Source organism: Gallus gallus, chromosome 12 (genome assembly GCF_016699485.2).
Source record: "Gallus gallus isolate bGalGal1 chromosome 12, bGalGal1.mat.broiler.GRCg7b, whole genome shotgun sequence".
NCBI lineage: Eukaryota > Metazoa > Chordata > Aves > Galliformes > Phasianidae > Gallus > Gallus gallus.
Genome location: NC_052543.1, coordinates 9,205,717 through 9,232,093, shown reverse-complemented (window position 1 = coordinate 9,232,093; position 26,377 = coordinate 9,205,717). Strand labels below are relative to the sequence as shown.

At 59.3% G+C, this 26,377-nt stretch overlaps 1 protein-coding gene across 5 annotated transcripts; it reads right to left on the bottom strand.

The window, feature by feature from the left end:
• Window positions 1-523: 523 nt before the first annotated feature.
• On the bottom strand, window positions 524-25,512 carry CELSR3 (cadherin EGF LAG seven-pass G-type receptor 3). Of its 5 annotated transcripts, none has more exons than XM_025154618.3 (36): window positions 22,430-25,512; window positions 18,042-18,674; window positions 17,008-17,230; window positions 16,767-16,882; window positions 16,466-16,554; window positions 16,106-16,263; window positions 15,774-15,937; window positions 15,492-15,617; window positions 15,121-15,290; window positions 14,810-14,995; window positions 14,587-14,697; window positions 14,147-14,315; window positions 13,759-13,900; window positions 13,454-13,574; window positions 12,951-13,134; window positions 12,754-12,855; window positions 12,160-12,507; window positions 10,606-10,700; window positions 10,183-10,392; window positions 9,538-9,721; window positions 9,118-9,267; window positions 8,869-9,049; window positions 8,416-8,583; window positions 7,974-8,100; window positions 7,615-7,821; window positions 7,340-7,514; window positions 6,922-7,034; window positions 6,536-6,615; window positions 5,795-5,921; window positions 5,231-5,344; window positions 4,951-5,087; window positions 4,758-4,864; window positions 4,270-4,443; window positions 3,934-4,134; window positions 2,694-3,771; window positions 524-2,416 (listed from the first exon to the last, which is right to left on the bottom strand). In XM_025154618.3, exons 1-36 carry the CDS (start codon window positions 25,500-25,502, stop codon window positions 2,389-2,391), a joined length of 9,771 nt encoding a protein of 3,256 aa, XP_025010386.2. In that variant the 5' UTR covers window positions 25,503-25,512; the 3' UTR covers window positions 524-2,388. The 5 variants fall into 5 exon arrangements, 3 of the variants coding, with proteins under 3 accessions (XP_025010386.2, XP_025010387.2, XP_025010388.2); XM_025154619.3 differs by having other exon boundaries at window positions 12,160-12,174; XM_025154620.3 differs by lacking the exon at window positions 12,160-12,507.
• Window positions 25,513-26,377: the final 865 nt, after the last annotated feature.

Below are 26,377 nucleotides of genomic sequence, written 5' to 3'. Positions count from 1 at the left end.
GCAGCCCTCCCTTGCCAGCCTGGTCTCCAGGTCAATTAGCACGGCAGGCCCCAGGGGCTGCCAGCCCGTACCATCCATGGAATGGAAACAATGGCTGTGCCTGGGGCTCAGGCTCAGCCCCCACCTCCATCAGGCTCAGCCCTCAGTAAAGAGGACGCAGGGGAGGGAGAGTGCTGGTTGATAGCAACCCTTGCTCCGAGTGCTATGGGTCAATACTGCCCTTTGCTCACCTGCTCTTTTCCCCTTCATCAGTAAGAAAGGGAGGGACGGAGGAAACAAGATCATGCTCGGTGCCTGCTCTACTTCCCTGTGGCCTCACCCAGGCTGCTGGACACGAATGCTGGCCACTACCATTCCCCCTACAGCCCAGAGCCAAGGGCACTGCAGCAGCTGACTCCATTCTAGAGTGAGCTGCCCTGAAGCCCATTCCATCCTCAGCCAGGACTGGAGACCTCCTCCAGCCCAAGGGACGGTGGTAAGCTGCCACCATGTCATGGGTGCAAGGAGAGAAAACAGAGCCCAGTGCCATTTTATAGACTTTTATTTCCAAATCTGGCGCTTCCATGATACACTTTTACACAGCCAGGGAGGGAGCGTGGGTATCTCCCTGCCCACAGGATTGGGATATGGAGACAGAACAAAAAGACCCGAAAAAACAACCAAAACCAAATCCCCAAAGGAACAAACCCAAACCCAAGGAGGGTGCTCCCAGAGCCCAGGCAACAGCACCACACTGGGACTGAGCCACAGCCCTGCAAGGCTGCCCTGCTCCCTGCCTGGCCCTGTACCACAGGCATAGCCACCCCGATGCCATCAGCTCCACCGTGTCTTATTTATTTTTTGGCACTTGTCTCTTGCTCTCCATTTGGCACTAGAGGGCTGTGGCCCCCTTGCCCAAGCTGGAGAGAAACATGTAAACGAGTGGTCCCGTAGGGTGTGTAAACATGTCAGCGGGGAGACGGGCTTGCGGAGCTGCTCAGCTCCATGCCGGGAGCCGGCGCAAGGCCTTCCCCAACCCGAGACCTTGGCCTGCCCGGGCAGAGCCCTGGAGGACAGCAGCACAAATCCTCCTGTGTAAACATCCCGGGCTGCGAGGTGTGGCAGTGGGGTGGCAGTAAGGCAGTGAGCACCACGGCCCTGGTGGCACCCAGGGACAGCTGAGCAGGGGCATGGCCTCTCTGGGTGGGCCAAGGGGAGTGTGCCAGCCCCCCAAGCCAGGGGCCCCGCTCCCAGTGTAGGCACAGAGGAGAGCCAGCTGGTGAGGGGATGGTGGGGGCCCTGGCTTAACAGAGAAGCGTGCAGAGTAGCCTGAATTTCCAAAGGGCAAAGTGCCATTCGTCTCTGTCTCCTGAAATCCAGGCTGCCCGGAGAAGGGGTTCTCTGCTGGCAGGGCTTGCATGCACAGAGCCTGCAGGGAACCAGCTAGAAACAACTTCTGCAAGCAACGCCAGACCAAAAGACCAGAGAGGTCTCATTCCTGAAGATGCTCATTGGCTGCTGGGCACCAAAACAGCCTGGCCTACCGCTGAGCTGCCCAAGCAGTGCCAGGGCCACCCAGCTCTGTGCCTGAAACCCTCATGCTTACCCCAGCTCATGGACAGGGGCAGCCCCAGAGCAGACAGGGCTGAGGGAAGCTGGGCTGCAGGGCCAGCACAGCTGCAGGGCACTGAGGGACACAGGACAGCAGGAGGACCCTGCTGAGACATATAGGGAGCTGTGGGGCGAGGAGCAGAGGGCCCAGCTGGACGCTCACCGCCTGCCTCAGGGAGGAGACTGAGTGACGCTGGCAAAGCCACGAGGTCTGCTTAGCACTGTCCCTCCAGTCCTGTAGTCCCTGGCACCCCAGGGAAGCCAGAGAAGGGCTGTTGGCAGACAGACACCCCAGGTCCTGGGAACAGACCATCCGCAAAAATAACCATAGAAATTTCTCTTCTCTCTGATTACAAAGATACAAAAAGGTAGAAAACCCTCCTCCACCCCCATGTCCTGGGCTCCATTTCTGTCCCCCTGCCCCTGTCCACACACACACACACACACAAACACACACACACACACACGCACGCACGCACCCCACATAGAAATGGGTTGCAAAGGAAGAGTTCAGCCCCAGGGGGCTCAACACAACTCTCCCCTGAACAGGCTCCTGCTATACCTCTCACACCAGGCAGGCAAACGGAGCAGAGCGGCAGAGAGCCCGGAGGCTCCGGAGGTGGATGGTTGGGTGCCGGCCCCTCAGCCCGGAGGGCAGGGAAGGCAGAGTTGGTTTTTGGGCCTCTGACCACCATCAGTTCTGCCCCTGCCCATGGGGATGCCAAACCTTGGCTGGTAGTGTCTGGCTAGGCGAACGGCCCTGTCTCTTCTATCTCTCTTCTGGACGTCTTCGGCCCCTCAGGAATGGCCTTCGTTTCTCATTATTCTTCTCGGAGAAAAGAAAAGCAGCATTAAGACACAGCACTTCCCCTGGGATCCAGCTGCACTCCCTACTGCCTCCCAGCTATACCAGGTGTGAATAGAAACCCGTGCTACTGTGTCCAAGTCCCTGAGTTCAGGGAAGAGGAAAGAGGGAACAGAACACGGATGGATGGCGGCAGTGCCAGTGGGATATGTGGCCCTCCCCTCCAAGCTGAACCCGAGGAAAGAAGCCAGGCAGACGGACAGTGCCCAAGACATGGCCAAGGAAGGGATGCACTTACTCTGAGTCTGGCGACAGCTCCGAAATGCTGTGAGAGGTGCTGGAGTGAGGCGTTGAGGGGCACATTGCAGAGGGCGTCGAGGTGTGCATGCCAGAAGGGTTGGCGGTGGTCTGGGGGCCTGAAGGCGTGCTGGAAGATTGCACCGAGGACAGGACGGAGGTGTTAAAAGAAGCAAGGATGGAAGATAGGATGTCTAACTGTTCAGTGGAAGGATGTCTGCTGGGGATGGCCTCCAGGTTCTCTCTAGAAGGCTGCCTCCTAGAGAGTGGTTCCAGGCTTTCCCTAGAGAGCTGTCTCCTAGAGAGACTCCCCAGATTCTCCTGTGAGGGCTGCCTGCTAGGCACTGTACCCAGAGGCTCTCTGGAATTAGATTTTCTGGAGAGAAAGTCCAGATGCTCTCTTGAAGTTTGTCTAGATGATGCTAGCTGGTCCCTTGAAGGTTGTCTTCTAGAAAGCAAATCCAATTGTTCTCGAGAAGTATCTCGACTTGGCAATCTGTCTATGCGGTCTCTGGACCCTTGCCTACTTGGCAATGTATTTAGCCACTCTCTTGAGACCTCTCTTACCAGCCCACAGTCTAGCTGCTCTCTTGACCCAAATCTGCAGGGTAAAGTTTCAAGGTGGTCTCTGGAGCCCTGCCTCCGGGGCAGTGTGTTCCCATGATCTCTTTGACTGGGCCTAGGAGCAAGAAGATCCAAATTTTCCCTCGACCCGTGTCTGCTGGGGAGATTTTCTAGGTGTTCGGTAGACCCGTGCCTGCTGGGAATAGTGTCCAGCTCCTCCCTGGACCCGTGCCGGCTGGGCACCGTTTCCAAACACTCTCCTGAGTTGTTCCTGCTCAGCTGCTCCCGGGACATCTGTCTCCTCATCAGCATGTCGAGCTGCTCCCGAGATGAGTACCGGCTGGCTGGCTGCGACAGGCTGCCTGCCCCGGAGTAGATCCTGCCATAGGAGGCAGCGGGGACGGCCCTGTGACCCAGTGTGGAGGTCTTGTACCAGGACAGCTCGTTGGTCATCCTGCCGACGGCCGGCAAGCCCTGCAGAGCTGGAGGGTACTGGAGGCGGTTCTTCAAAATCCCTACGTCAGACAGGAAGAGAAGTCACATCTTTGCAGAGCAGTGAAAAAAGCGTGAGAGCTGTGGGAGATAAACCTCCCCAAGGACATGACAAAATAGATGCAATGCTGAGCCTTTGGGGCCACATCCACCAGGGACGGGCCAGGCTGCCCTCAGGCTGTTACCTTTTCTCTGTCGTTGGGTCTGGGTGAGCGAGTTCTCATCCCCACTGGTCAAGGCCAGGTCTGGCTGATTGTTGTTGGCTGCATCCTTATTGATGTCAAACCCCAGTTTCCGCTCAGAGCCCCACTTCTGCAGGGAGCAGGGATGAACCTCACACTCGCCCAAAGCCGGCCAGTACGACATGAGGTCGTTGCCATCCACATCTGGTGAAGGACACACCGCCGGAGGAGAGGGAGAGAATTCTTCTGTGAGGGGTAGCGAAGCCACGGCAAGGCACAGCCTTTCCCCCACGCCACCCTAAGGTACAGCAGACCCCTGCCAAAGCCCACAGAACTTGCCTTTGGGAGCAGTGTTTGTTGGGTTGGTGAGGAGGCGCTCACTGTGTGCTGCACGCTTGAACTGGCGCGGGAAGCGGCCCCGCAGGCGCACATTCTCCTCGCTTTCTGACGATGGGATGGAGAGGCTGCGTTCCTCATCCAGAGACAGGTCGCTGTCTGAGTCCGAGTCCTGGTCTGTACGGCCGTGGTGTGTGTTTGGGGTGTCATTTGGAAAGAGAGTGGGTGAGGCTCATCAGTGCAAATGGGAAGGACAATTCTCGCCTTCTTTGTTTCTAGCTCCCTGGAGACTAGTTATGCCCTTTCCCATCTGTCCAGGAGGAGGCTGTGCTAAGTGACAAAGCGGCTGACTCTTATTCGCAGCCTATTTGGGAGTCACAGCCAAACACTAGTGGGAGGACACAGCCATGCAGTCACAGACTACACAGGCAATGACTTAAGCCAGAGCTAATTTGAGATACCCTGGGTTAGACCCTAACCCAGGTGCTTACCTCCCCCAGCATCACGGTGGAACATAGCCACGTCGATGTCCGTGGGGCCAGCGTGACCCAGCAGGCTGTGATCCAGAGCTGAGCCCTGACGTGCCGTCATGTTGTCTCTGAAAGGCACAGGGTCCAAGCGGTGACACCGGCACGAGCCCTCGGCTCTGCCTGGCTGCTCCTGGCACCCTGTGCTGCTGCCTACCTGAGGTATCCCCGCTGGCTGGAGTGGGTGCGGGCAGAGCGCACGCTGCTCACCGATGAGATGGTGGAAGCCCCCAGGGTGATACGGATGAGCCCGCTCTCCTCAAACAGCGCCGTATTGTTGTAGGTATTGGGGCCCTGGTGAAGCAGGGAGAGAGGCACAGACTCTTAATGAGGTGCAGCACAGGAAAGGACCTTCCCTCCCACACCTCGGTAAAGAAGGGCCATCCCCTCATCTCCCAGCAAGCAGCCAGTCCCCAGCAATCCAGGTGCCCACCTACCTGCGTACTCCGAGCAGCCTCCTCGCTCTGCCCCTTCTTGCCAAGGCAGGCCAGCTTCCAGGCCTCTTGCACCTCCTCATTCAGCACACAGAAGAGGACCAGCACAGCCAGGCCCTGCGGGGAGAGAAGCCGTGAGCACAACGGCTGCAGGGAGAGCCCCTCACAGCAAGTTGGCACACTGCAGCAGGGACAGGAGGGGTTGGCAGCCGAGGGCCATCAGCACAAGCTCCTAGGCCAGTGGTCATGGGAGAGGAAGGAAGGGCCAAGGTGTCCCCTGAGGTGCTGGAGGAGTGGCTGTCAGGTTCTCTGCAGCACCATCAGCCCCATGTGGGTGTCCTCAGCAAGGAGCCTTGGGGAAGCCAGGTGCCAACCTCCTCCCCAGCAGCAGCACACAGGGCCTGGAGCAGCCAGCAGGGTCAGTTCCTGGGTGCTCCACATCCCTTGCACCCCTGCTGAAAGTGCTCAGTCTCTGCAAAGCCCGCCCCGCAATTCTCAGGCAGGTTATGGGGGCACAGAAAGCACTTTTGCCCCATGAGCCTGCCCTGGTGGAGGCTGGGCAATTACCTGGAGGCTGCAGAGGACAGTGTAGAGGTAGTGGAAAGCCAGGACACTGTTGTTGACAGCCAAGAGGCCAAAGAGCCAGGTAGCGCTAATAACTAGAAGCAGAACAAAGGAGCTCCGTAACGTCATGCTGGAGGGAGAGAGAGACAGACAGGCACACACACACACACACACACACACAGAGGTTAGCGCATGTTGTTAATCTACAGTTTAGTGCTTGCAGACAGAGATCCAGAGGGGAAGGTTTCCTCCTGCCCAGCCCTCCATTCTGCCCCACTGCAGTGCTGCAGGCACATCTCAGCACAGCAGTGCCGCTCACTCCTGACTGCAGGCCCTTCCCTTCTGGAGCACACGTGGCAAACACAGGGCCCAAATGACACGGATCGTTTGGAGCCACAGAGAGGAGCTGAGCCAAGCTCCGGGAGGAGGGTGAGTGGGGAATGGGTTCAGAAGGAGCATTTAGGAGAAGCAGCAGCAGGTGCTGAGAGCCAACACGAGTAGATGTGAGGGATGGCTGTGTGAGGGCAGGTGGAGAAGAGGGACAGGCTGGCAGGGCAGCATCGGACAGGGAATTTTAGGAACGGTTAACACAGCCACCAGGTGGGAGAGGAGAGCAGCTGCAAGGCTGACACTGATGCACTGAGCGGCGCTCCGTGATGGTGGAAGAGGGAGGAATGATCACTGAAAATGCTGAAAACTAAGAGCCACGGGAGCTCTGCTGGGAATTTGGCCACTAATACTCACAGAACCGATTTCTTCTTAGTCTCCTTTTGGCCTGGGGAACAGGACATCTTGGCCACAAGCAGGAACATCACCCCATTCATCTGAAAGCGTTGGCACTGATTAGAAGCCGTGCCAAGGGCTGGCTCTGACCTGATATCCCCAGTGCAGAGCGTGAGCAGATTCCAGGTCCACCAGGCCCACGTGAAGCTCCCCTCCTTGTCCCTTCACACCCAAGCCCTGGCCTCCCCCAGGTTTGGCTGATGCCAGGAGGGACAGAAAGGGGTTCTAACAGAGGGAAGGGTACAGAGAAGGGGGCAGGCAGTGGGCAGCCAGGGAAGGGGCGAGTGCCTGTGGTGCAAAGAAGGGAGGCAGAGGAGGGCTGTGGGTGAAACAGGACAGGGTTTTACCACAATGACGACAGTAATGGGGCCTGCAAAACTCCAGACCAGCTTATCATGAACGGAAATCCAGCAGAAGTCAGGGTTCCCGTAGCCCTCAGGATCCAGGCCAACAGCCAGCCCTGGAGAAAGAAGGGAGAGGACAGCTCCAGACCTAGCAGGTGCTCCATGCCTATTGAGGGAGCTGTACAGACACACACTGAGGGATCAGTTGTCCCCAAAAGGCAAGACAGCAGCCTGTGATACATGTTTTCAGCTGGACAACGTGGCTCCCCTCCCCTCACCACCCGCACACCCTCTTGTAGGACCACGCAAACAACCCAAATGGCTGGCTGTGGTCTCACACCCGACCAGAGTGACACAAGGGGCTCAGGAGGCCGCTGAGAACTGGTGTTTTTGGCACGGCCATGGGACAAGCAGCTCCTACCGGTGATGATGGCAGGCACTCCCCAGCCGATGGCATAGTAGAAACGCATGGCCCCGAAGTTGACATTGCGGGCTTCGGTCTGCATGCGATAGATGTGGAGGCCCTGGACGAAGAGCCAGGCAAACGTGGAAAGGAAGAAGCAGTGGAGGAGGATGGCAATCACAGTGCAAAGAAACTGGAGAGACAAAAGCCATTCAGAGATAGTCCTGCCATGCCAACATTAACTGCACCAGCCACACCTTCCCTCAAATCTCCACAGCATTCAGCCCACGGACCTGGTTTTCAGTGCGGTTGATGCCCAGGAGGAAGAGGAGCTCAGAGAAGAAGAGGGTGACCGATATGTTGGAGTGAATGCCACGTGTGTTGGACTTGAGGCCTTTGAGGCAGGTCAGGAAGGAGAAGGTCAGCAGCAGGGCCACAAGGGAGAGAGACACCAAGGAGTAGGTGACAATCGCCAACGTCTCCAGGTCACCTTCTAGTTGCTGCAGCAGCAGAGAAACAAAGGCAAAAGGCAGCGTTACAGGGAGACACAGGAAGCTCTGAAACTCTGCTTGTGCCCGCACAACCTGTTGCTGCATATCCAGGTGGCCAACAAACCCCCACTGCTGCACACAGCCCTGCAGGCTGAGGTTACCTCTCGGTGTGAGCTGTCCATCAGAACCCCAAAGGTGCCAAACTGGGAACACTGGCAGTGGACGTGCGTGGTGTTTCGGTACACAAGATCACAGTCCCTGGCTGTCCAGAAGCCTGATGGATTGGTCCTGTGGCCATCAAAAAGCAGATAGTATTCAGGGAAGAAGACAGTGTGGTGTATGTGGAGAGAATTGCATACAGCCCACTGGCGAGGCTTTTCTACCAGCACTCTCATGGCTGAAATAGCAGAACCAGAGTTCTGCTGGGACTCCACTGTGCCCTCCCAGCAGGAATTAACCTCCTGCAAGAGGGTGGAAACCCCTACGTCTCACTGCTGTCCATTCAGAGCCCAGGAGACTTTGGGAACTAGGAGCTGTCTGTGGAAAGCAGCTCAGAGCGAGCGGCTTGTGGGGCAGAACTGGGCCTAGCCATGTTCAACTCACGGGCTGGAGTGGTTCCACTGGACACAGAGAGGTTTGCTCCTGTTGGCTGTCTCCAGCAGGCGAAATTCCAGCACGAGAGGGGTGTCCAGGGGCCCCCGCAGGAAGGTGTGATTGCTGAACACAGACACACTCACAATGGGGGAGTTCATCACAGGATTCTTGGGGAGCCTGCAAGGAGCAACAAAGCTCTACCATCACCGTGCCTGGGGGCTGCAGCCCTCCCTGGGGCATCCCAAGGCCCTGTGCTGACATCTCGGAAGGAACAGTTCTACCCAACCCATACTAAGGGGTCAGGAAACATGGAGCATAGCAATGCCGTGGCAGGGAACAGGCAGAGCATTGTAGGACCACCAGGCTGGGAACCAAACTGTGGCTACTGCACACTCTGTGGTTGCTGGAGTCCAGCCAGCCTCTTTCCACCACTGCTCATGGAGGGTGAAGAGGAGGACGTACCTGACACTGCGACGATCCACCTGGTAGCGTGCGGGGAGCAGCCCCCCCAGTGTGCGGTACATGATGAGGATGATGACAGTGAGAGCAGGCTCAGGCTCTGGCAGTGCCTGCCTTGGAGATGAGCTCTCCACGGTGTAGTTCCCTTCACCCCCAGCCACCGTGGGCACCGCCGTGGCGACAGCTGAGGCATAGAAGGGGATGGTAAGAACAGGCAAGGCCAGCAGGCAGCATTCCTCAAATGATGCTCACCTTCGGCTTTTGGGGGGCTCAGCACTGACAGTGGCAGCACAACGTGGGTGTGGGGGTCCCAGGCAGGCTGGCCACGGAACAGGCTGCTGTGGTAGCGAGGGTAGCGCCGGCGGATGTGTGAGTGGTTCTCCATGCGGTCGATGCTCAGCACTGCAGAAGAATGAGGGAGTGAGAGGCACCTCTAGAGCAGCAATCTGGAGAGCACACTCTGCAGGTGGGTGATGCAGGCAAAGGGACTGCATGAGCCACAGGGAAAGGTCTCCTATGTTTGGGCATGATGTGAGATTCACGCATCCACAGCGCTCCTTCCCAGTCCAGACCCTTGCCCTGTTGTAGGGGTTCAGCCCTCCGGAACAGGGAGATGGAGGCATGCCCTGCACAACCCCAGCCAGGCCCTACCACCAGCTGGCTCCTACTCACTGATGTTGGGGGTGACGACACCAACAGGGTTGAGGTAGGTGAGTTTCATGTTGCTGGCCAGTGTGCCCGAGTAGTCCCGCAGCTGCTCCATCAGGCTGGCGCTGCCGTGCTCGCTGTGTGGCAGCATAGCCCAGTGCTCCCGGTTCTCAGGCGCCAGCACAGAGCTGCCCGCACGCAACAGGTTCTGCATGGGAGAGACAGCAGAGCATGGAGCATGGGGTAAGCCCTTGGGACACAGCCTGACCACTCACAGGCTGCTAGCACTGTGCCCTCTACCCAGTTTGCTGCACAAGCACGGCAGTTTCTCTTACGATGGACACCCACCTCAATGCTCATCAGCAAGCGGCCTGCAGAGACATCTTTTCTGCACCCCTCCATTAGGGATTAAGACCCCTCTTTCTCTTTCCCTCCCCCACACTGAGCAAACCTGGTGTTCTCTGCCTTTCCTCATCCCTCTCGTGCTCCAGCCTTGGCCATGCAGGTGGCCTCCAGTGGTCTCACCTCTGTGGGTCAACGCCTGCGCAGTACTGAGGAGCCCAGAGCTCCTGAAGCAGACTTGTGATATCCTCAGTCCCTAAACAGACCCAGGTGGCCGACGGAGAAGAGCAGCATCAGAAGGCACTCTGATTTAAGGGAAGCTCTCACCTCATTGAAGTGGGCATCCTGCGTGGCTGTCAGACCAAAGCCATGCTGCCGGCTTTCGAAGGCCATCAGGCGGGACAGCAGGCGGTAGGTGATGTGCACATCGTTGCCAAAGTAGTGGTCCATGTGGTCTGTCACGGCCCGGAGACGGTGGGCCAACTTCTTGGCTTCAATCGTGTTGAGCTCAGTCTCATTCCTCTCCAAGCCCTCCAGCTGCCAGCAGGAAGAAAGGAGAGGATTAACTCATCAGCAGGTTCCTTCCCGGAGGGCATCACAGCTCCAGGGGATCGGGGTGTGGGGTGCTGCAAGTCCCACTGCAAGGCCCTCTGCTACACTTAGAGCCATGGAGAGCTGAGCTCCCGGTTGTGAGCTCTACTTCCTACAGCTCCTGCCCCATCAGGGTTGCAAAACCAAGGGGGGGATTACCAGCATGGAGAGCTCCTTGAAGGCAGGTGAAGTACAGTTGAAGAGATCGGGCTCCAGCCAGCCCTTCTCCTCATCACAGTGTCTGACAGCTGCACCTGAAACCAGGAGGAAGAGCAAATCAGAGGGTGCAGGACATGTATCTCCCCAGCTGCAACCCCCAGCAGAACTCTGTGCACCAGTTAACCCCAAAGAGCAGCAGTGGTAAGCAACAGGGAGGGCCTGGAGCACCCCAGAGCCATCCTCCTGCTGTGCAGCACTGCAGCTGTTCCACCCTTGGTCTGCATCTCCTTTGTGAGCTGCTGCTATGAGCTGGGTTCTAAGCATGGCACACACAGCCTGCATAGCACCAGACACCATCACACAGCAATGCGAGGGGGAGTGACCTGGTAAGGCTCTGGCTGAAGAAACCCACAGTTCCTGGTGAGCTGTGTCCCTAGGGCACATATGATTCCAGCCTACAGAAGCCCAGGCAGCTCCAGGCTTTCCCTGGCTGGCAGCCTGCAATGTCTGCTGAGGCCCTTCAATGCGTGGGAAAGCTGCTCCAGGAGTGCAACAGCAGGTGAACTTGCCCTGGAGATGGTGGTGCACTCCCAGAGGGTACAGCAGCCAGCACTGGGTACCAATCCCTGGCTGGGGCTCCAGCACTGTTGGACAGCAGCAGAGATACCAGAAGTGACAAGGGATCAGCTGTTAAGTACCACTCACACCAGGAGCATCACCACGCATGCTATTAGACAGAGGAAGTGGGGTGATCCCAGTACCCAAGACCCTCCCAGGGAAAGCGCTAGGGCAGGGGAGCTCAGCCAGGTCCGTAGTGGGATGAAGGCAGCAGCGTGCCCAGAGAGGGGTGAAGGAGCCTGCAGCAGACCCCAAGGCCTAATGCTCATCACTATTCTCAGTTCCCAGCTGTCCATCCCAAACACCCTCTCCCCAGCTGCATAAGCAGAGAGCAATGCCACTGCAGCTGCGAGCAAAGAGAACAAAGCAACACCTGTGCTGCTGGCCTTCCCTCCAGCACAGAACAGTACCATGCCGGTGTCTGTAGCCTGGCTCAGCTGTAGACCTGGGCAGGATCTGACCCTGGGGTGCCTGCACCTTGCCTGCCAGCCAGATAGCAGGACCTCGTGCTGAGCTTGTGCATCAGTTCTGCCCTTGCTCTCTCACACGAAGCATCTCCCTCCTTCTTCCAGCCCACAGCAGCTCCTTCCCCTTCCAGCCTAAGCAAGCAGGTGCCTGCCAGGACAGCCAGCACGTGTCCCAGCCAGGGAGCAGAGCACAGCAACCGTCCGTGCCACCCAGATCCCATGCTGCAGGACAGTGGGTAGCAGGGGCTGCATGCAGCTGCAGGCAGCTCAGTGCTGTTAGTGCGCTGGGAGCAGGGAAGCGGTGCGTAGGAGCGGTGAGGCCAGGCAAAGCATTGAGGAGACACTCGGCAGCTCCAGAAGCAGCAGGAAAAGCGCAGGGGTGTGCAGGGTGCCAGGCAGGGAGCAGGGAAGGAAAACCATGTGGTGCAGCCCTTACAGCGGGGAAGGAGGGAGGTGGGAGCAACCTTACCTGCACCCCTCAAACCTGAGCACGGATGGCGAGAGAACCGGGGAGAGAAGCGACAACAGTTAGGAGCCGAACCTGCCTCTTCCCGGGGCGAACGGCTGGAGAAGGACAGGGTTTGTATTGTCCCCTGGGGCTCGCGCTGCCCTGCAGTCCCACACACCCTGCTCGCACCTCTGCCATCACCCACATCGGCCTTCTCCAAGCAGGGCTGTGACTTCCACCCAAGGCACTCACCGAGCGGCACGCCATGCCCTGCTCCCCGCACAGCGCTCAGAAGGGGCCCAGCTGTGCAGCACCAGGTGCTACGTGTGCCCAGCTGTAGTGTCAGGCCCAGCCCCATCCTGGCTGAAACTGAGAGGTGACAGAGAGAATCTGGGGATGGAGGCTGGGTGACGGCACCAACCCTACAGGGGCTCCCAGCCCTGCACCAGCCCCCTCTGCTCGCCCTCAGCTTGGTGCTTCCTTCTCCATTTTCCACCTCCCAGCCCTCCAGACCAGCTAAATGGGACTGAGACAGCTTGGGGTGACCTTGCTGGGGCTGTGGCAGCTCCTGCACAACAGCGAGATTCTCCCAACCCCATGGCACCCCTGACTCACCCAAGGAGCCTTTGGGACACAGCACCACGGCCGAGAAGCCAAACTTGGTCTGAGGCCACCACACGCCTGCTTTCAGGCTTTTGGGACATCCATCGTAGAGCACTGCAGAGAGAAGCACCCCCAGGACCAGTCACAGTGGGCAGCTCACACCAAGCCCCATGGTGCCGGTGCCGGTGCTGTGCCACCTCCCCACTCACCCTTGCAGCCACTGGGTGTCACCTCGGCGAAGGGGCTGTCACAGCTGTTGCACTGGCGGCCAATGACTCCAGGCCTGCAGTGGCACCGGCCAGTCTCCTTGTCGCAGGAGCGCGAGGAGGAGCCCACGGGGTAGCAGTCACAAGGCAGGCAGGTGTCGCTGCCTTTGGGGCGGTAGTGGAAGTCCTGCAGGGAGATGGGGACGGCCATCAGACAGCCTGTGGGGACAGCAGGTGCCTGGGGAGCCATGTGAGTGGGAGCTGAAAAGGGCCTTGCTCTCCTCTCTGGGGTGCTCATCAGGGACTCATCAAAGAGATCCCTGTCTGCAAGCATCCTACTGTCTCTACTGTCACCTTGCTGGGCCAAGAGGGCCACAGATAGGAGGTGAGCAAGGAACAGGCACAGAAAGCAGAACCTCAACGGCTGCCAGCCCTGAGGAGTGGACAAGAAACAGCATCAAGGACAAAGAGGGCTCCAGGGATGCAGGTGAACCGTGGCCCCTCACCTTGCAGTGGCACTGCCCGTTGGTTTTATTGCAGTCAGGGTCAAAGCCCTTGCTCACATCGCAGTTGCATGGCCCGCAGGAGGGGTTCCCCCACCAGCCCTTCGGACACTGCTGGTCCATCCTAGGAGAGAAACACCTCCACTGTTACACCAACGCAACTTCCTGGGCCTTCTCCTGCCACCAGCCCAGCTGCCCAGCAGCTTCAAGGAGCAGGGTGGCAGTAAGGTGTCACACAGCTGGGATGGAAGAGCAGCACAGAGCCAGGCACTGGAGGCCATGGCCCTGCCGTGTGCCACACATCTCACCTGTGCTCGCAGTACTGCCCAAAAAAGTTCCCTCCGCACTCACACACGTAGCCCAGAGGTGAGCCCGGCTTGCGGCGACACACCGACTTGTTCTTGCAGGGGTTGAGGTGACATGCATCCACACATTCCCCTCCGTAGTACCCTGAGGTGTGGACAGAGAGCATCATGTGAAGAAAGCACCTCAGAAGGGGTCAGAGCACCCCGGAGTGGATCCTGGGGAGGCTCAGGAGGGATTCTGCCCTCCACCAAAGCTAATGCATGTCTGGCAGGGATTTCTAGGCACACAGCTAGCCCAAGGAAAGGGCAGGCTGTGGGAGTCACAGGGCAGAGAAGTCTTCTCACTTTAAGTGAGAAGAGCAATGGGGTGGCAGAGTGCTGCGTGCCCTACCTGGCTGGCAGACACAGGAATAGCTCTGCCACTCATCCTTGCAGATGCTATTGGCTGGGCAGGGGTTGGAGTCGCAAGGGCTGGGCACGCTGCAGCCAGCCTCCACCCGTAGGGCATGGCTGGGCTTAGGCAGCACAGTCCCAGTGACGCTGTCACCCAGTCGCACCCCCTGAAACACAGGGGTAAAGTCAAAGGGAAGAGCCAGAAAAAACACATCACACTTCAGTCTGCCCGGCCCCTACAAGCCCCAGGGCTGGCACCCTTCCCATCATCCCTGCCACACTGACTAAAGGCTGCCCCCACAGCACCTCCAACTCCCACATGCTCAGAGGGAGCACATCCCCAGCAGGACGGACACTGGCAACAGCTGCCAGCCCACGTTTCCACCTCTCTCCACAACAGATCCCCCGGACAAGGAAGGCTCAAAGCAGTGGACTCACCTGTATGCAGCCCCTCAGCCCGTTCTGCACCTCGCCAGAGCCCAGGACTCCCCCCACGTGCAGGTGTTTCACCTTCAGGCCATGCAGTTCATTTCCAACAACAACCGTGTCCTGCAGAACGTACAGAGGGCTACCATGGTGCATCTGCCATCACACCTGAGGGTGTAGGCAAAGCTTCCCCCGCAGTTCCTATCCCAGAGCCAGGGTCTCGTGCAGCACACACCTGGTAGAGCCCAAAATCCAGCATGATGGTGATGACGTAGCGTGAGTCCCGCCCGCTGCGGACATCCCGCAGCTCCAGCTGGAGGTCGTGCCATCGCCCGTCGTTCAGCTGCAGCTGGTCCAGCACCAGGCTGGTGCTGCGCCCCGAGCCCCGGCTCACCATGAAGGAGAGCAGGCCTCCAGACAGCTGCAGAGAGGGGACAGCAATGGCAGCAGCGAGCAAGGTCCTGACCCACTTTGGCTGCCTCCAACCGACCCTCCCTGAGTGCCCCGAGCACAGGGAGGGAAACCCAGTCCTCTGCGTGGCCCTACCTGGCACAGCAGGGTGGTGTACTGGCCAGCGTGGGCCTGCAGAAGCACCCCGTCCATCTGTCGGGTCCGAAATGCCAGCCCCAAGTACCATGGCACTGAGATCTTCATGTCCGCCTTGAAGTCCCAGCTCAGGACACTGTTGCCCTGGAAATAGTGGGCATGGTGCATGGCTGGAAAGGAAAGCGGAGATGAGGAGAAGGGATGGGGACCACCCATTTCTGCCCTGGGCCCTTCCTCATGCAACTCCATTTTCCAGGCCCTGGTGATTCCAGAGCAGCACACGCAGGGATGACAGGGCCGGCTCATCTCATCCGTACCCCACCCTGCTGTGCTGCGTGCACCCTGCTGTGCACACCCAGCAGCTCACTCACCGTGGCGGCAGTCCTTGCCCCCGAAGCCCACAGGACAGAGGCAGGAATAGGTTCCCCAGCTGACCGAGCAGGTGCCGCCGTTCTTACAGGGGCTGGAGTCACAGAAGCTGTGTTTGGCGTGGCAGCCTGAAGGTACCCAAATCACTCACGTCAGCTTCAACCTACCTGTTACCTCCCTCCGGCCTGCAAGGCAGGCACTGCTGGCATCCAGCCCTTCCCCAGTGCAGGTGCAGGGAGATCTGGGGCTGCTCCCAGGGCAGGGGCGGGCAGAGGCATTGGTACCTGCAGTGGTTCCATTGTTGGCAATGTAGGAGGCCAGGTCGATGCGTTTGTTGTCGATGTACAGATCTCTCATGCATCCCACAAAGTCCCGGTGGGAGACAGGGAAGTTTTCTGGCAGGTTGGGGACTCCTCCGAGGAGCAAGGGACCCGTGAGGTCCAAGGACCTGCGAGGAGAGAAGCCCTGTGACCTCTAGCTGGCCAGGCTGGGAAGCAGACATTCAGAGGTGACACCTGGAGTCAAGCCATCCCAGGCGTGAAGGACAGGGTCCATGTGGGGACACAGGTGTCCTGCTCCTCTCCCCACCACAGCAGCACCCCAGTGAGGAACTCACTTCTTGGAGCTAGTCTGCACTCCTTCTGCAGCACACGAGTAGTTCCCAATCTCACTGCCAAACTGCAGGGCCACAGAGGCGTCGCATTCATCCACTGTCAGGATGGCCACCTTGTCCTTGGAGGGGCCCTGAACCACTCCCAGGGCGCTGACCTTAGGCTGAAAGCAAAGGTAATGGTGTCAGCAGCATGTGGCCCCCAAAACCAAACACCCCATGGCTCACCCTACAGCGAGAGAAGGGCAGGGAGCCTTGGCACCACTGCACTGGGCACAGGAGAGCGCAGGGACACAGCAAGAGGTGTGAGGTGGGTACAGATGGCCTCGTGGGGACACAGACCTGGTGCACAGCAGGGCGCAATACCTTGTTGTAGTAGCGGAGCTGCAGCGTGTGCCACTGCCCATCACTCACACCCCCAGGCAGGTACGGGCTCACCACCGTGCTGGACTCCCCTGCAGGGACAGGGATAAATGCTGCAGGAAACTGGACATACAGTGGTGATGTGATCAATAGGACAATCGGCACCCATCCAAGAGGGTCCTCATCTCCAAATCAACCCGTGGCCAGGCAGGAGGTGAAGCTCAAGGTGACCGACAGCAGCAGAAACCCCCCCTCTTTGCAGCTCCCATGGCCCAAATCCCACAGTAGGTAGTGCCAAGCCTACCTGTGGAGTACTTCAGCTGGACCTGCCCCTGGATGATCTCCACCGCCAAGAAGTCGTGCCGCTCGTTCAGGCGCCCGTTGTACAGCAGGAGGCCACCGGGCTCCACCGTGCTGAACCTGGGCAGGGAACCAGCGGGAACGCTGGGTGCGTGCAGGGAGCATGCGGCAGCACCCAGCACGGGGAGGGGGGAGAGAGGACATGAGGTCCAGCGGGCCACCAGCAGAGGAGGGAAAGAACTCACGAGAGGGAGAGGGTGAGGTGGAAGCGCTGGCGTAGGCCCCGGAACATGACAAAGGAGCGGGGTGGGAAGGAGCGCGTGGACAGCTCGCAGAAGGGTGTCTCGAAGCCGCCCGCTGGGCACTGGCAGCGGAAGCCCCCATCAGCGCCATTGGTGCAGGTGCCCCCGTTGCGGCACACGCCGGGCTGGCAGCGCCCCGAGCGGCTGTCCACCTCACAGTTCTCACCTGTGGGAGACAGAATGGGGACTCTGTGACCTGTGCCCTCCGCTGCTCCTCACCCATGGCACCAGGAGCTCCCTCGTCCTGCAGGTGGGTGCTGGGACACGGGCCAAGCAGAGAGGAACCCAGCCGGGTGAGGACACCGACCGTCTTGAACCTCGCTCAGCTCCAGTGGAGGGCTGGGAACTCTTCCCCGCTCCCTCAGATCCCGCAGCTGACCTCAGGGCCAGCCCACCAGGTTTACCTGGTCTCTCTTCAGCTGGCTCCGTTCACCCAAAGGCCCTGGCGAGGCTGATCTCACAGCAGCGCAGTAACCAATTGCTCAGCCCTACACCCCAGGCCCGCTTCCCATTGCCTGCTCACACACGAGGAGGATGTGGAGACAGCACAAAGTGACAGTGAAACGAGCTCATTAACCCTTCTGCTAATGGCTGTTCACGCTTCAAATGCCAGGGGTTAATTACCACTGACTCCGCTTATCTCACCAGGAGCCGAGCAGCTCTGAGGCAACCATCTGCTGCCACGCTCCCCTGCCTCCCCTGTAGCTACAGGCCACCTTCTCTCATCCCATGCTGACAGTGGCTGGGCACAGGTCTCCATGGCCTGGTGTGGCTTGTGAGGCACTGCGGGGGAGTCCCAGAGGCCAGGACTGGATCCCACCCAGTGGGACAGCAGGGTCTCCCTGTCCACGCTCCGTGGGGAGGCTGAGGCAACAGCTTCCCATCGTGTTAGTGAGGCACTGGCTTAGAACTGTGCTTTGGATGGTCCTGGAGCCCACGGGAGGGGGACAGTTGGGGAACCCCTGGCCGGCACTCACCGCTGAAGTGCTGGCGGCACACACAGGTGTAGCCGCCCTCCTTGCGCGTGCACGTCCCTCCGTGCAGGCAGGGGTTGGAATAGCACAGGTTGATCTCCGTCTCGCAGTAGTCGCCAGTGAAGCCCTGCGGGCAGCGGCACCTGAGGCCGGTGATGGGGTGGATGGGGCGGAACAGAGTGGACGGGGAGGCGATGAAGGGCGCAGAGCTGTCGAACTTGAGGACGGAGATGCACTTCATGTAGTTCTGGCAGGGCTCCCGCAGGCAGACGTTGTCGTCAAAGGGCAGCACCTCCAGCATGGAGGCTCCCGTCAGCGCCATGCGCTTCATGTACAGCTGCTCCTGCAGCTCCTCCGAGCTGAAGTAGTGCCCACCCCGCGGCGCCAGGGCCGAGAAGCTGACATTGAGCACCGTGCCACCCACGTCCGTGTCATTCTGGATGTTGAAGATGAAGACGTCCTCTTTGGGCGTAGCAAGCACGGTGGCCACCCCTTCCAGGAAGGTGGCCAGCAGTGGGGAGAGGAAGCGCTCCTGCCACATGTTCTCCAGGCGCACCGTGATGCTGTTGGCCAGCATGTCCTCTGTGATGATGATCACCCGCAGGACACACTGGGCCGTCACGCTGTGGATGCCATCTGCGGGACAGAACAGAGATGTGCTGCAGGTCTCCTCCCTCCCGGCTCAGCGTGGCCCCCAAAGGCCTGAATTCTTGAAGCTTGAAGCTGTAGCCCAAGGAGATATCTGGGTGCCACCTGCCCCAGGCTCTCCTCTGAGGTAACTGTCAGATTCCCTCCCCATCCTGGATCTGGGCAGCCAACTGAGCTCTCACAACAAGGATGCTGCGGAGCAGCAGGCAGAAGGCAGCCCCAGCAGGAGGTTGGACAAACACTGGAGCCAGTGCCAGCACCTGGGGTGCTTCACTCCCCCACTGCCCCCCTCTGTGCTGCCCTCACCCACACTCTCTTCCTGCCATCTCTTTCCTCTCTCCTCCAGGGCCTCCAAGGCTTTTGTACTGGTCTCCCTGCTTCCCCTTTCTCTCCATCTGCTCCACATCCCTTCTTCTCCAGGCCCATCTCCGGTTTGTTTAATTCTCTTTCATCTTTATTTTCCTTGGAAACAATCTTCCCATCCCTCGGGGCCTCACACCACGTGAACCACCTCCAAGGCAGCGCAATGCGCCCTCCTTTGTGGCCCCAGAAACATCCACCAGGAGCCCCACCAACATGGCAAAATGCAGCAACCCGTCTCCCAGGCCACTCACACCATCCTGACACCATCAGCCCCACACATCAGCAGCGTGGGGTAATCACCCATGACTCCATCTCCCACTCCACATTCACCAAGCCCCAAACCCAGTGTTTCTTTGGAAACTCTGCTCTCCATCATCACCACCACTACGAGATACAATGTGAACTAGCATTTCTCAGCAGGGACACCTTCCATAAGGTTCAGTCCCCACCCCGCACCCAAGGCCACCTCCTTGTCAGCTCCATGCAAGGGGAAGCAGATGGTTGGAAGAATGACCCTCTGCAAATGAAAGGGGAATAAAAAGAAAAAAGAAAAAAAAAAAAAAAAGAAAGCTACCAAAAGAAAACCCAAAGCTGGCTGGAGGCTCTGACCCCCATGGGAGGTATTTTAATCACGGATGCTCAGCCTTCCTGATTAAATCCTGTGGCTGGAGAGCTGGTGCCTGGTGAATATTTATGCAGCAGTAAGAGGTACCCCAAAACATGCCTGCAGGGCAAGGAGAAAGGCCTGAGGCTCCAACCCCAGTGCTGAGCAGTGCCAGGTCAGCACAGCCGCACATTCCAGAGTGACACCTACCAGCTTCAAAAGCAGCACAGCCAGGGCCAGACCCCATCCCTCCTGTCCCCCCCCACTGCTCCCAAGCCTCCTGCGCAGCACCCACCCCAGGGACCTTGGGGTTCTTTCACCAACAGGGAGCACTCAGGCCTTCAAGCAGTGGCTAGGAGGCCACCGGAGGCCATTGTGTGAGCCCCATTGCCATGTCTGGTTGCCATCAGCATGGCATGGCCAAGCCTCACCGGGAATCACAGGGCTGGACTTCTATGCAGGCAAGGAGAGAAGGAGACACGGGGGACCATCCCCTGGTGATCACCACAGAGTATGGCAGTGCCATCACATCAGCAACTGAGGAGCCACAAACCCCCCCCAGACAGAGAGGTCAGGGAAGGAGGGGAGTGTAATGATGGGGAGGAGGACGTGCGTATCCCTCACTACTTCCTAAAGGGCTTTTGCAGAACTCTCTCTCAGAAGTAAATAATAATTCCCAACACAGCACTATGAATGTCATTTTCCTGGCATCAATAAAGACAGGGACTGAAGTATAATAACCAAGAAGATGCCAAACCCACTCCCTGACCAGGAATGGAAATCCACGCTTCCCACAAGTCGTGGTCAGCTCCTCCAGCTACAAGAGACCTAAGAGGGGAGCAGGCTCCTGAGACAGCGCTCCTTAGGAGAGAAGCGATACAAGTTGCAAAAGGGAAAGGCGGCCCTGGGACTCGTGCCTGACTTGAAAAGAACGCCGTGCTGCTCAGACACAGGAATGACAGCTGCTCGGGGGCCAGCAGCCATTTCTAGCACTCGCAGGTGCCCACGTGGCTGTGAGGAGCTGTCCGTGGTGCTGAGCCCGGTGAGTCGCCCAGAAAGGCGCCGGTTTGCGGTGGCCGCCCTGTCCCCGTGAGCCCCCAGGCGCAGTGGCACCCAGCTACGTGCTCTTGTTGCCTTCCCTCAAGAGGAATGAACTGGGCTGGGGCAGACAATGCAACCCTGGAACTGCATGGCTACGGCACCGGGGGCAGACAGGGCTGTCGCTGGGAGGCTGAACAATGAAGAAGGGAGAAACAAGCCAGCCCTCCGCAGCTCTGTCAGAGCCAACAAAGGCCTGCTTCCCACTGCCTCGCTGCCCCCCCCAACCCCCCTTGCCACTGCACGGCTCTTCCCCTGGCTCTTCCCCCTCCATCCTCCCCTCCGCCAGCACACCTCTCCTATTCTCCCATCCTGCTAGAAGATGACGACACACTAATTGCAGGGGCCCTCTTGCTTCCAGGCAGCTCAGCGCAGGACTTTGCAATGTGATTTTCTCCTGCCTTTGTGAGGGGTTAAGTGTGCAAGGAGGCAGGGCTTGCAGAAACACACTGGGAAAGAAGCTGAAAAGGTCAAAACCAGCCCCCACCTCCTGCAACCAGCATGTGTGTGTGGGGGGGGGGGGGCGAGGGCAGCCAGCCCTGCAGCTACAATTAGTCCCCAAAGAGACTAATTCCACTGATGGCTGGAGCTGGCCATGCCCTGAACAGGTCTGCTAGAGCCATCACTCCATCTCTTAAAAGAATTTTTGCTCTTGCCGAATAAGATAGATAGAGGGTGGGAAGGGTGTCAGCTGGTAGTCAGGGGAGAATTGCAATTTAAAGCACAGTTCTCAGGCGCGCTCTGTGATTCAGTGTCTGGGCCCCCCAAAGAGGGCTCCTGCCCTCCCTTCCCCAGAGCTGCTCTTTGATTCAGCACTAGATGGATGGATGGATGCCTCCATTTCAGACGATGCATCTACAAGCAAAGAAAGGCTTGCAGTGCTGGCAAAGCTCAGGCAGCTCCACACACAGACACTGCCTCACACTCAGACAAGCCCTGGGTTCATCTGTGCTCCATCTCCTCCTGGCTGGAGGTGACCGTTATGCTTCTCCTAGCCATTCCAGGGAGCTACCACCAGCACCTGCATTTGGATACTCCAGCAACACAATGCGAGTTTTAAACACCTCTCTCCAAAGTCCGTTACAGTCATTATATGCAATGCAAAGTTGACTTCAGAGTCAACAGAATCCCAAAATTTAGAAGCCACAGCCATCAATAGATGCCATGGACAGAACCCAGACCTGAATTGTTTGCTTAGTGGTACCCTCCAGCAGTCCAGCCCATCCCTCTCCAGTGCAGCTAGCAAATGCATCCACTCCTGGGGAGGAGAACTCGCTTGGGGCTCAGAGCAGAGTGGCCAGCTTGGCCACCCCAGCAACGCACTGTTTGCTTGGCCAGCACCCCACGGCATAACATCACTCCTTCACTGGTGACAGCATCTCCAAAGGTGTCTCGCTGGCAGCTACATGAGATCCTCACAGCTGAGTAACGATGCTTTGTTCTTTCACACCACCAGTGATCTCAGCCCCTTTGCAAAATGCTCTCCTACAGCATGCAACCCTTTCCATGATTCCCAGACCCTTCAGCATTTCCCGATTTGAAGTAACTCCCCACCCAAACCTTGTCACCAGTCCCAGCCCCCACAAATTCACAATGGGCTGCCATGCAAAGGGGGATCATGCAAAGCCCCCCAAGGGGTAACACCCCAAATCGTGCATTTAAAGGTTTTCACGCCTACCTGTGACAGTCACCAGCATGGAAGCCACGAGTGGACGGTTGTTGTCCAGCTTACGGCTCAGCCTCAGCTCCCCGCTTGTCTGATTTACAATCAACAAGTGCAGTTCATTTCCCCGTTCAAAGGTGTAGAAGAGGCGGTCGGACACATCTGGATCATATGCTGGGACCTTCCCTATGACTCCGGAGGGAAAGGTATTGGATTTATTGGACACGTAGTTATTGAATAGGATCTGGAAGTTCTTGAGAACAGGGCTGTTGTCATTCTGGTCAATGAGTTTGATGTGTACCGTGGCTCTGCTGACCAAAGGGGCAGAGGTGGCCTGCACTACAATCACATACTCCGGTTTTGTCTCATAATCCAGGTCTATCAAGGCCGTGAGCTCCCCAGAGAAGATGTCCATCTGGAATATCTCAGGGATGTTGCCTTCCACAATTTGATACATTATCTGGGCGTTGGGTCCCTCATCCGGGTCAATGGCTGTGATTTGAGCCACGACGGAGCCTACAATGCTGTTCTCCTTTACCAAGACCTCAAACTCTTCAGCTGGAAAGACAGGGGCATTGTCGTTCACATCCTGAATAGTCACTTGGATATGGACAGGAGTTCGCTGAGCAGGGATGCCCCTGTCCACAGCATATGCAGTCAGCTCATAGACTGGGACATTCTCCCGGTCCAGCCTGCGGACAGTGCGAATGATCCCCGAGGTGGGCTCTATGGTGAAGTCTCCATCCCCATCCTCCCCGTTCTGGAAGGTGTACTGTACTCTCCCATTGGTGTGGGCATCCCGGTCGGTGGCAGAGATCTGGAGCACGCTGGTGAATGGAGGCGCATCCTCAGAGATCACGCCCTGGTAATGAGTGCTGACAAACTGGGGCGCATTATCATTAACGTCATTCACCATGATTTCAACGTAGGTAGTGTCTGCTTTCTGGGGGATCCCGTTGTCTTTGGCTGTGATAGCCAACGTGTAGGTGACCTGGTCCTCGTAATCCAGTTCTGCCTGGAGAGTGATGGCCCCAGAATCCGGATCGATGCGAAACTGAGGGACGTTGTCTTCCAGGTAGTACGTGATGCGAGCGTTTTCCCCCACGTCATCATCTGTGGCACTGATCACCACCACAGTGCTGCCCACGGGCCGGTCCTCATTGATGCTCACAGAGTAGTGCGCGCTCTGGAATACTGGCCTGTGCGTGTTGGCATCAGTGATGTTGATGTGCACATGGCAGTTGTCACGCAGCGTGCGGTCGGAGGCCGTCACGGTGAGCACGTAGCGCCGCTCCTGCTTGTAGTCCAGCGGCAGGGACAGAGTGATGATCCCCACTCCACCCTGAGTGCTGATAGCAAAACGGTTCCGCGTGTTGCCCCCTGTGATCTGGTAGGTGATGGCACTGTTCACGTCCCGATCGATTGCTGTGACGCTGAGGACGCTGGTCCCCACGGCCGCATCCTCGTTCAGGCGAATAAAGTACTCCTTCTGGGTGAACTCGGGGCGATTGTCGTTGACATCCATGACCGTGATGGTGACGCTGGCAGAGGCAGATAACGACGGAGAGCCATGATCACGAGCCTCCACCCCAAAAAAATAGTGCTCTACCAACTCCCGGTCCAAAGGCCCGCTGACCGTGATCCACCCTGTGGCACTGTTCACCACGAAGGGTGTGTCAGCCGAGACCCCGGTCAGCTTGTACTCCAGACGCGCGTTCTCACCATAGTCCGCGTCCACGGCCTGGATGTGGATGACAGAATGGCCGAGAGGCGCGTTCTCCAGGACGGAGATTTGGAAAGGGGTGCTGACAAAGATGGGGGCGTGGTCATTGATGTCCACCACCTGGATGCTGGCCATGCCGGTGTTGTTGGAGAGCGGCGGGCGCCCCGCATCCTGCGCCCGGATCCTCAGGGCATACTCACGCTCCACCTCAAAATCCAGCGGGGCCACCACCTGGATCTCCCCGGTGACGCTGTCGATAGAGAACTGGCCCCGGCTGTTCCCACTGATGATGTTGTAGTGGACGAGCGCGTTGTTGTCCTTGTCCAAATCAGTGGCGGTGACGCGCAGGATTTCGGTGTGCGGCCGTATGTCCTCCCTCACCTGGACGATGTAGCGCTTCTCGCTGAACTGCGGCGTGTTATCGTTCTCGTCGAGCACCGTGATGTACACCCTGACGGTGGCAGAGCGAGGCCCCGGTTCCCTGCCCTGATCGTTGGCTTCCACCACCAGGGAGTACCTCTCCATCTTCTCCCTGTCTACCGGCCCGCTGGTGGTGATGAGCCCGGAGCGCGGGTCGATCTCGAAGACGGCGTGGGCCGCCCTCTCGTTGACGAAGCGGTAGCGGATGTTGGCGTTGGGTGGCGAGTCGACGTCGGTGGCGCGCAGCTGCAAGATGGGGTAACCCTCCTCCACGTTCTCCCGGATGGTCTCCCGGTACTCGCCCTGCTCGAACACCGGGTCGTGGTCGTTGCGGTCGGCCACGGTGATGGCCACCATGGTGGTGGCGGACAGCCGGGGCGCCCCGTGGTCGGCGGCCGTCACTCGGAAGTAGTGTAGCTCCATGCTCTCGCGGTCGAGGGCTTGGGTGGTGGTGATGAGCCCGGCGTGAGGGTCGATGCTGAAGAGCTCCAGAGAGCGGCTGTTCATCAGCGCGTCCATGGAGTACACCAGCCGCCCCGCCTCGCCCCCGTCGGGGTCCTGCGCCGCCACCGCCACCACGGCCGTGCCCGCGGGCTGGTTCTCGGCCACCTCCGCCTGGTAGTTGTACTGCGGGAACAGCGGGTGCCGGTTGGGGGCCGCCCGACGCCCCCTCCGCGGTCTCGGCGGGGCGGCGCGGGGCGGGCAGCGCGGCGGGGAGCGGCGACGCGGAGCCGCGGGCGGCCCCGGGGGAAGGGCGGCCGCCCCCCAGCGCGGCGCGGCGGCGGCGGGACAGCAGCCCCCGAGGCGCGGCGGCCCCCGGCCCGGCGGAGCGGCGGCCCCCAGCCCGGGGGGGAACAAAGGGAGCAGCAGCAGCGGCAGCAGCGGCAAAAGCGGCGGCCCGCGCCGGGCTCGGCGGCGGCTCGGCGGCCGCTCCTCCGCCGCCATGCTGCTCGGCGGCCGCCGCCCGGCCCGGCCCGGCCGCACGGCGCTGCGCTCGGCACCGCCCCCCGCCCCGCGCCGCGCCGCCGCCGCCACCGCCGCCGCCGCCGGGGGTGGCGGCTCCTCCCGCAGCCCAACATGGCCGCCCCGCCCCGCCGCCATCTTGGGGAGGGAGGAGCGGCGGTGCGGAGCTGTCCGCCGCCGGCCGGGCGAGAGGTGCCGCTGCGGGTCGGCGGAGCGGGGCGGGCGCGCGGTCCCGTTGTCCCCATTGCGGCGCCGCGGGGGGTTCGTAGGGCCCGGCGAACAAAGATCGCGGCCCCGTACGGGTAACGGCCCGACGGCGGACGGGCTCGCGTTATCCTCGCGGACGCTCTGCATCCCGGGCTGCCGCACCGCAGCGTCTGCCGTCACGGAGCCCCAGCAGCACGGCCCCTGCTTTTAAACGGTGCTGGCGGCTTTCCCGTTTGCTTGCGCCAATTACCGGCAGCTCCGGGAGGATGAGGAGCACCGCGAGGATGCTCGGAGGGCTGCAGCACCTCTCACACGGAGGCAGGCTGAGGGAGCTGGGCTTGTTCAGCTGGGAGAAGAGAAGGGCCCGGAGAGAGCTCAGTGCGACCTTCCAGCACCTGAAGGGAGCCTACAGGCGGGAGTGGGACCGACTGTGGCACGGCCTGATAGCGAGCGGAGGGGGAACGGCTTCCAAGTGCAAGAGGGGAGATGGAGGTTAGATGTTAGGAAGAAATTCTGTACTGGGGGCAGTGAGGCACCGGCACAGCTGCACAGAGCTGCGATGCCCCATCCCTGCGGGTGCTCAAAGCCATAGATAGGGCCCTGGGAAGCGTGAGCTGGTGGGGGCAACCCGCCCGTGGCAAGGGGTTGGA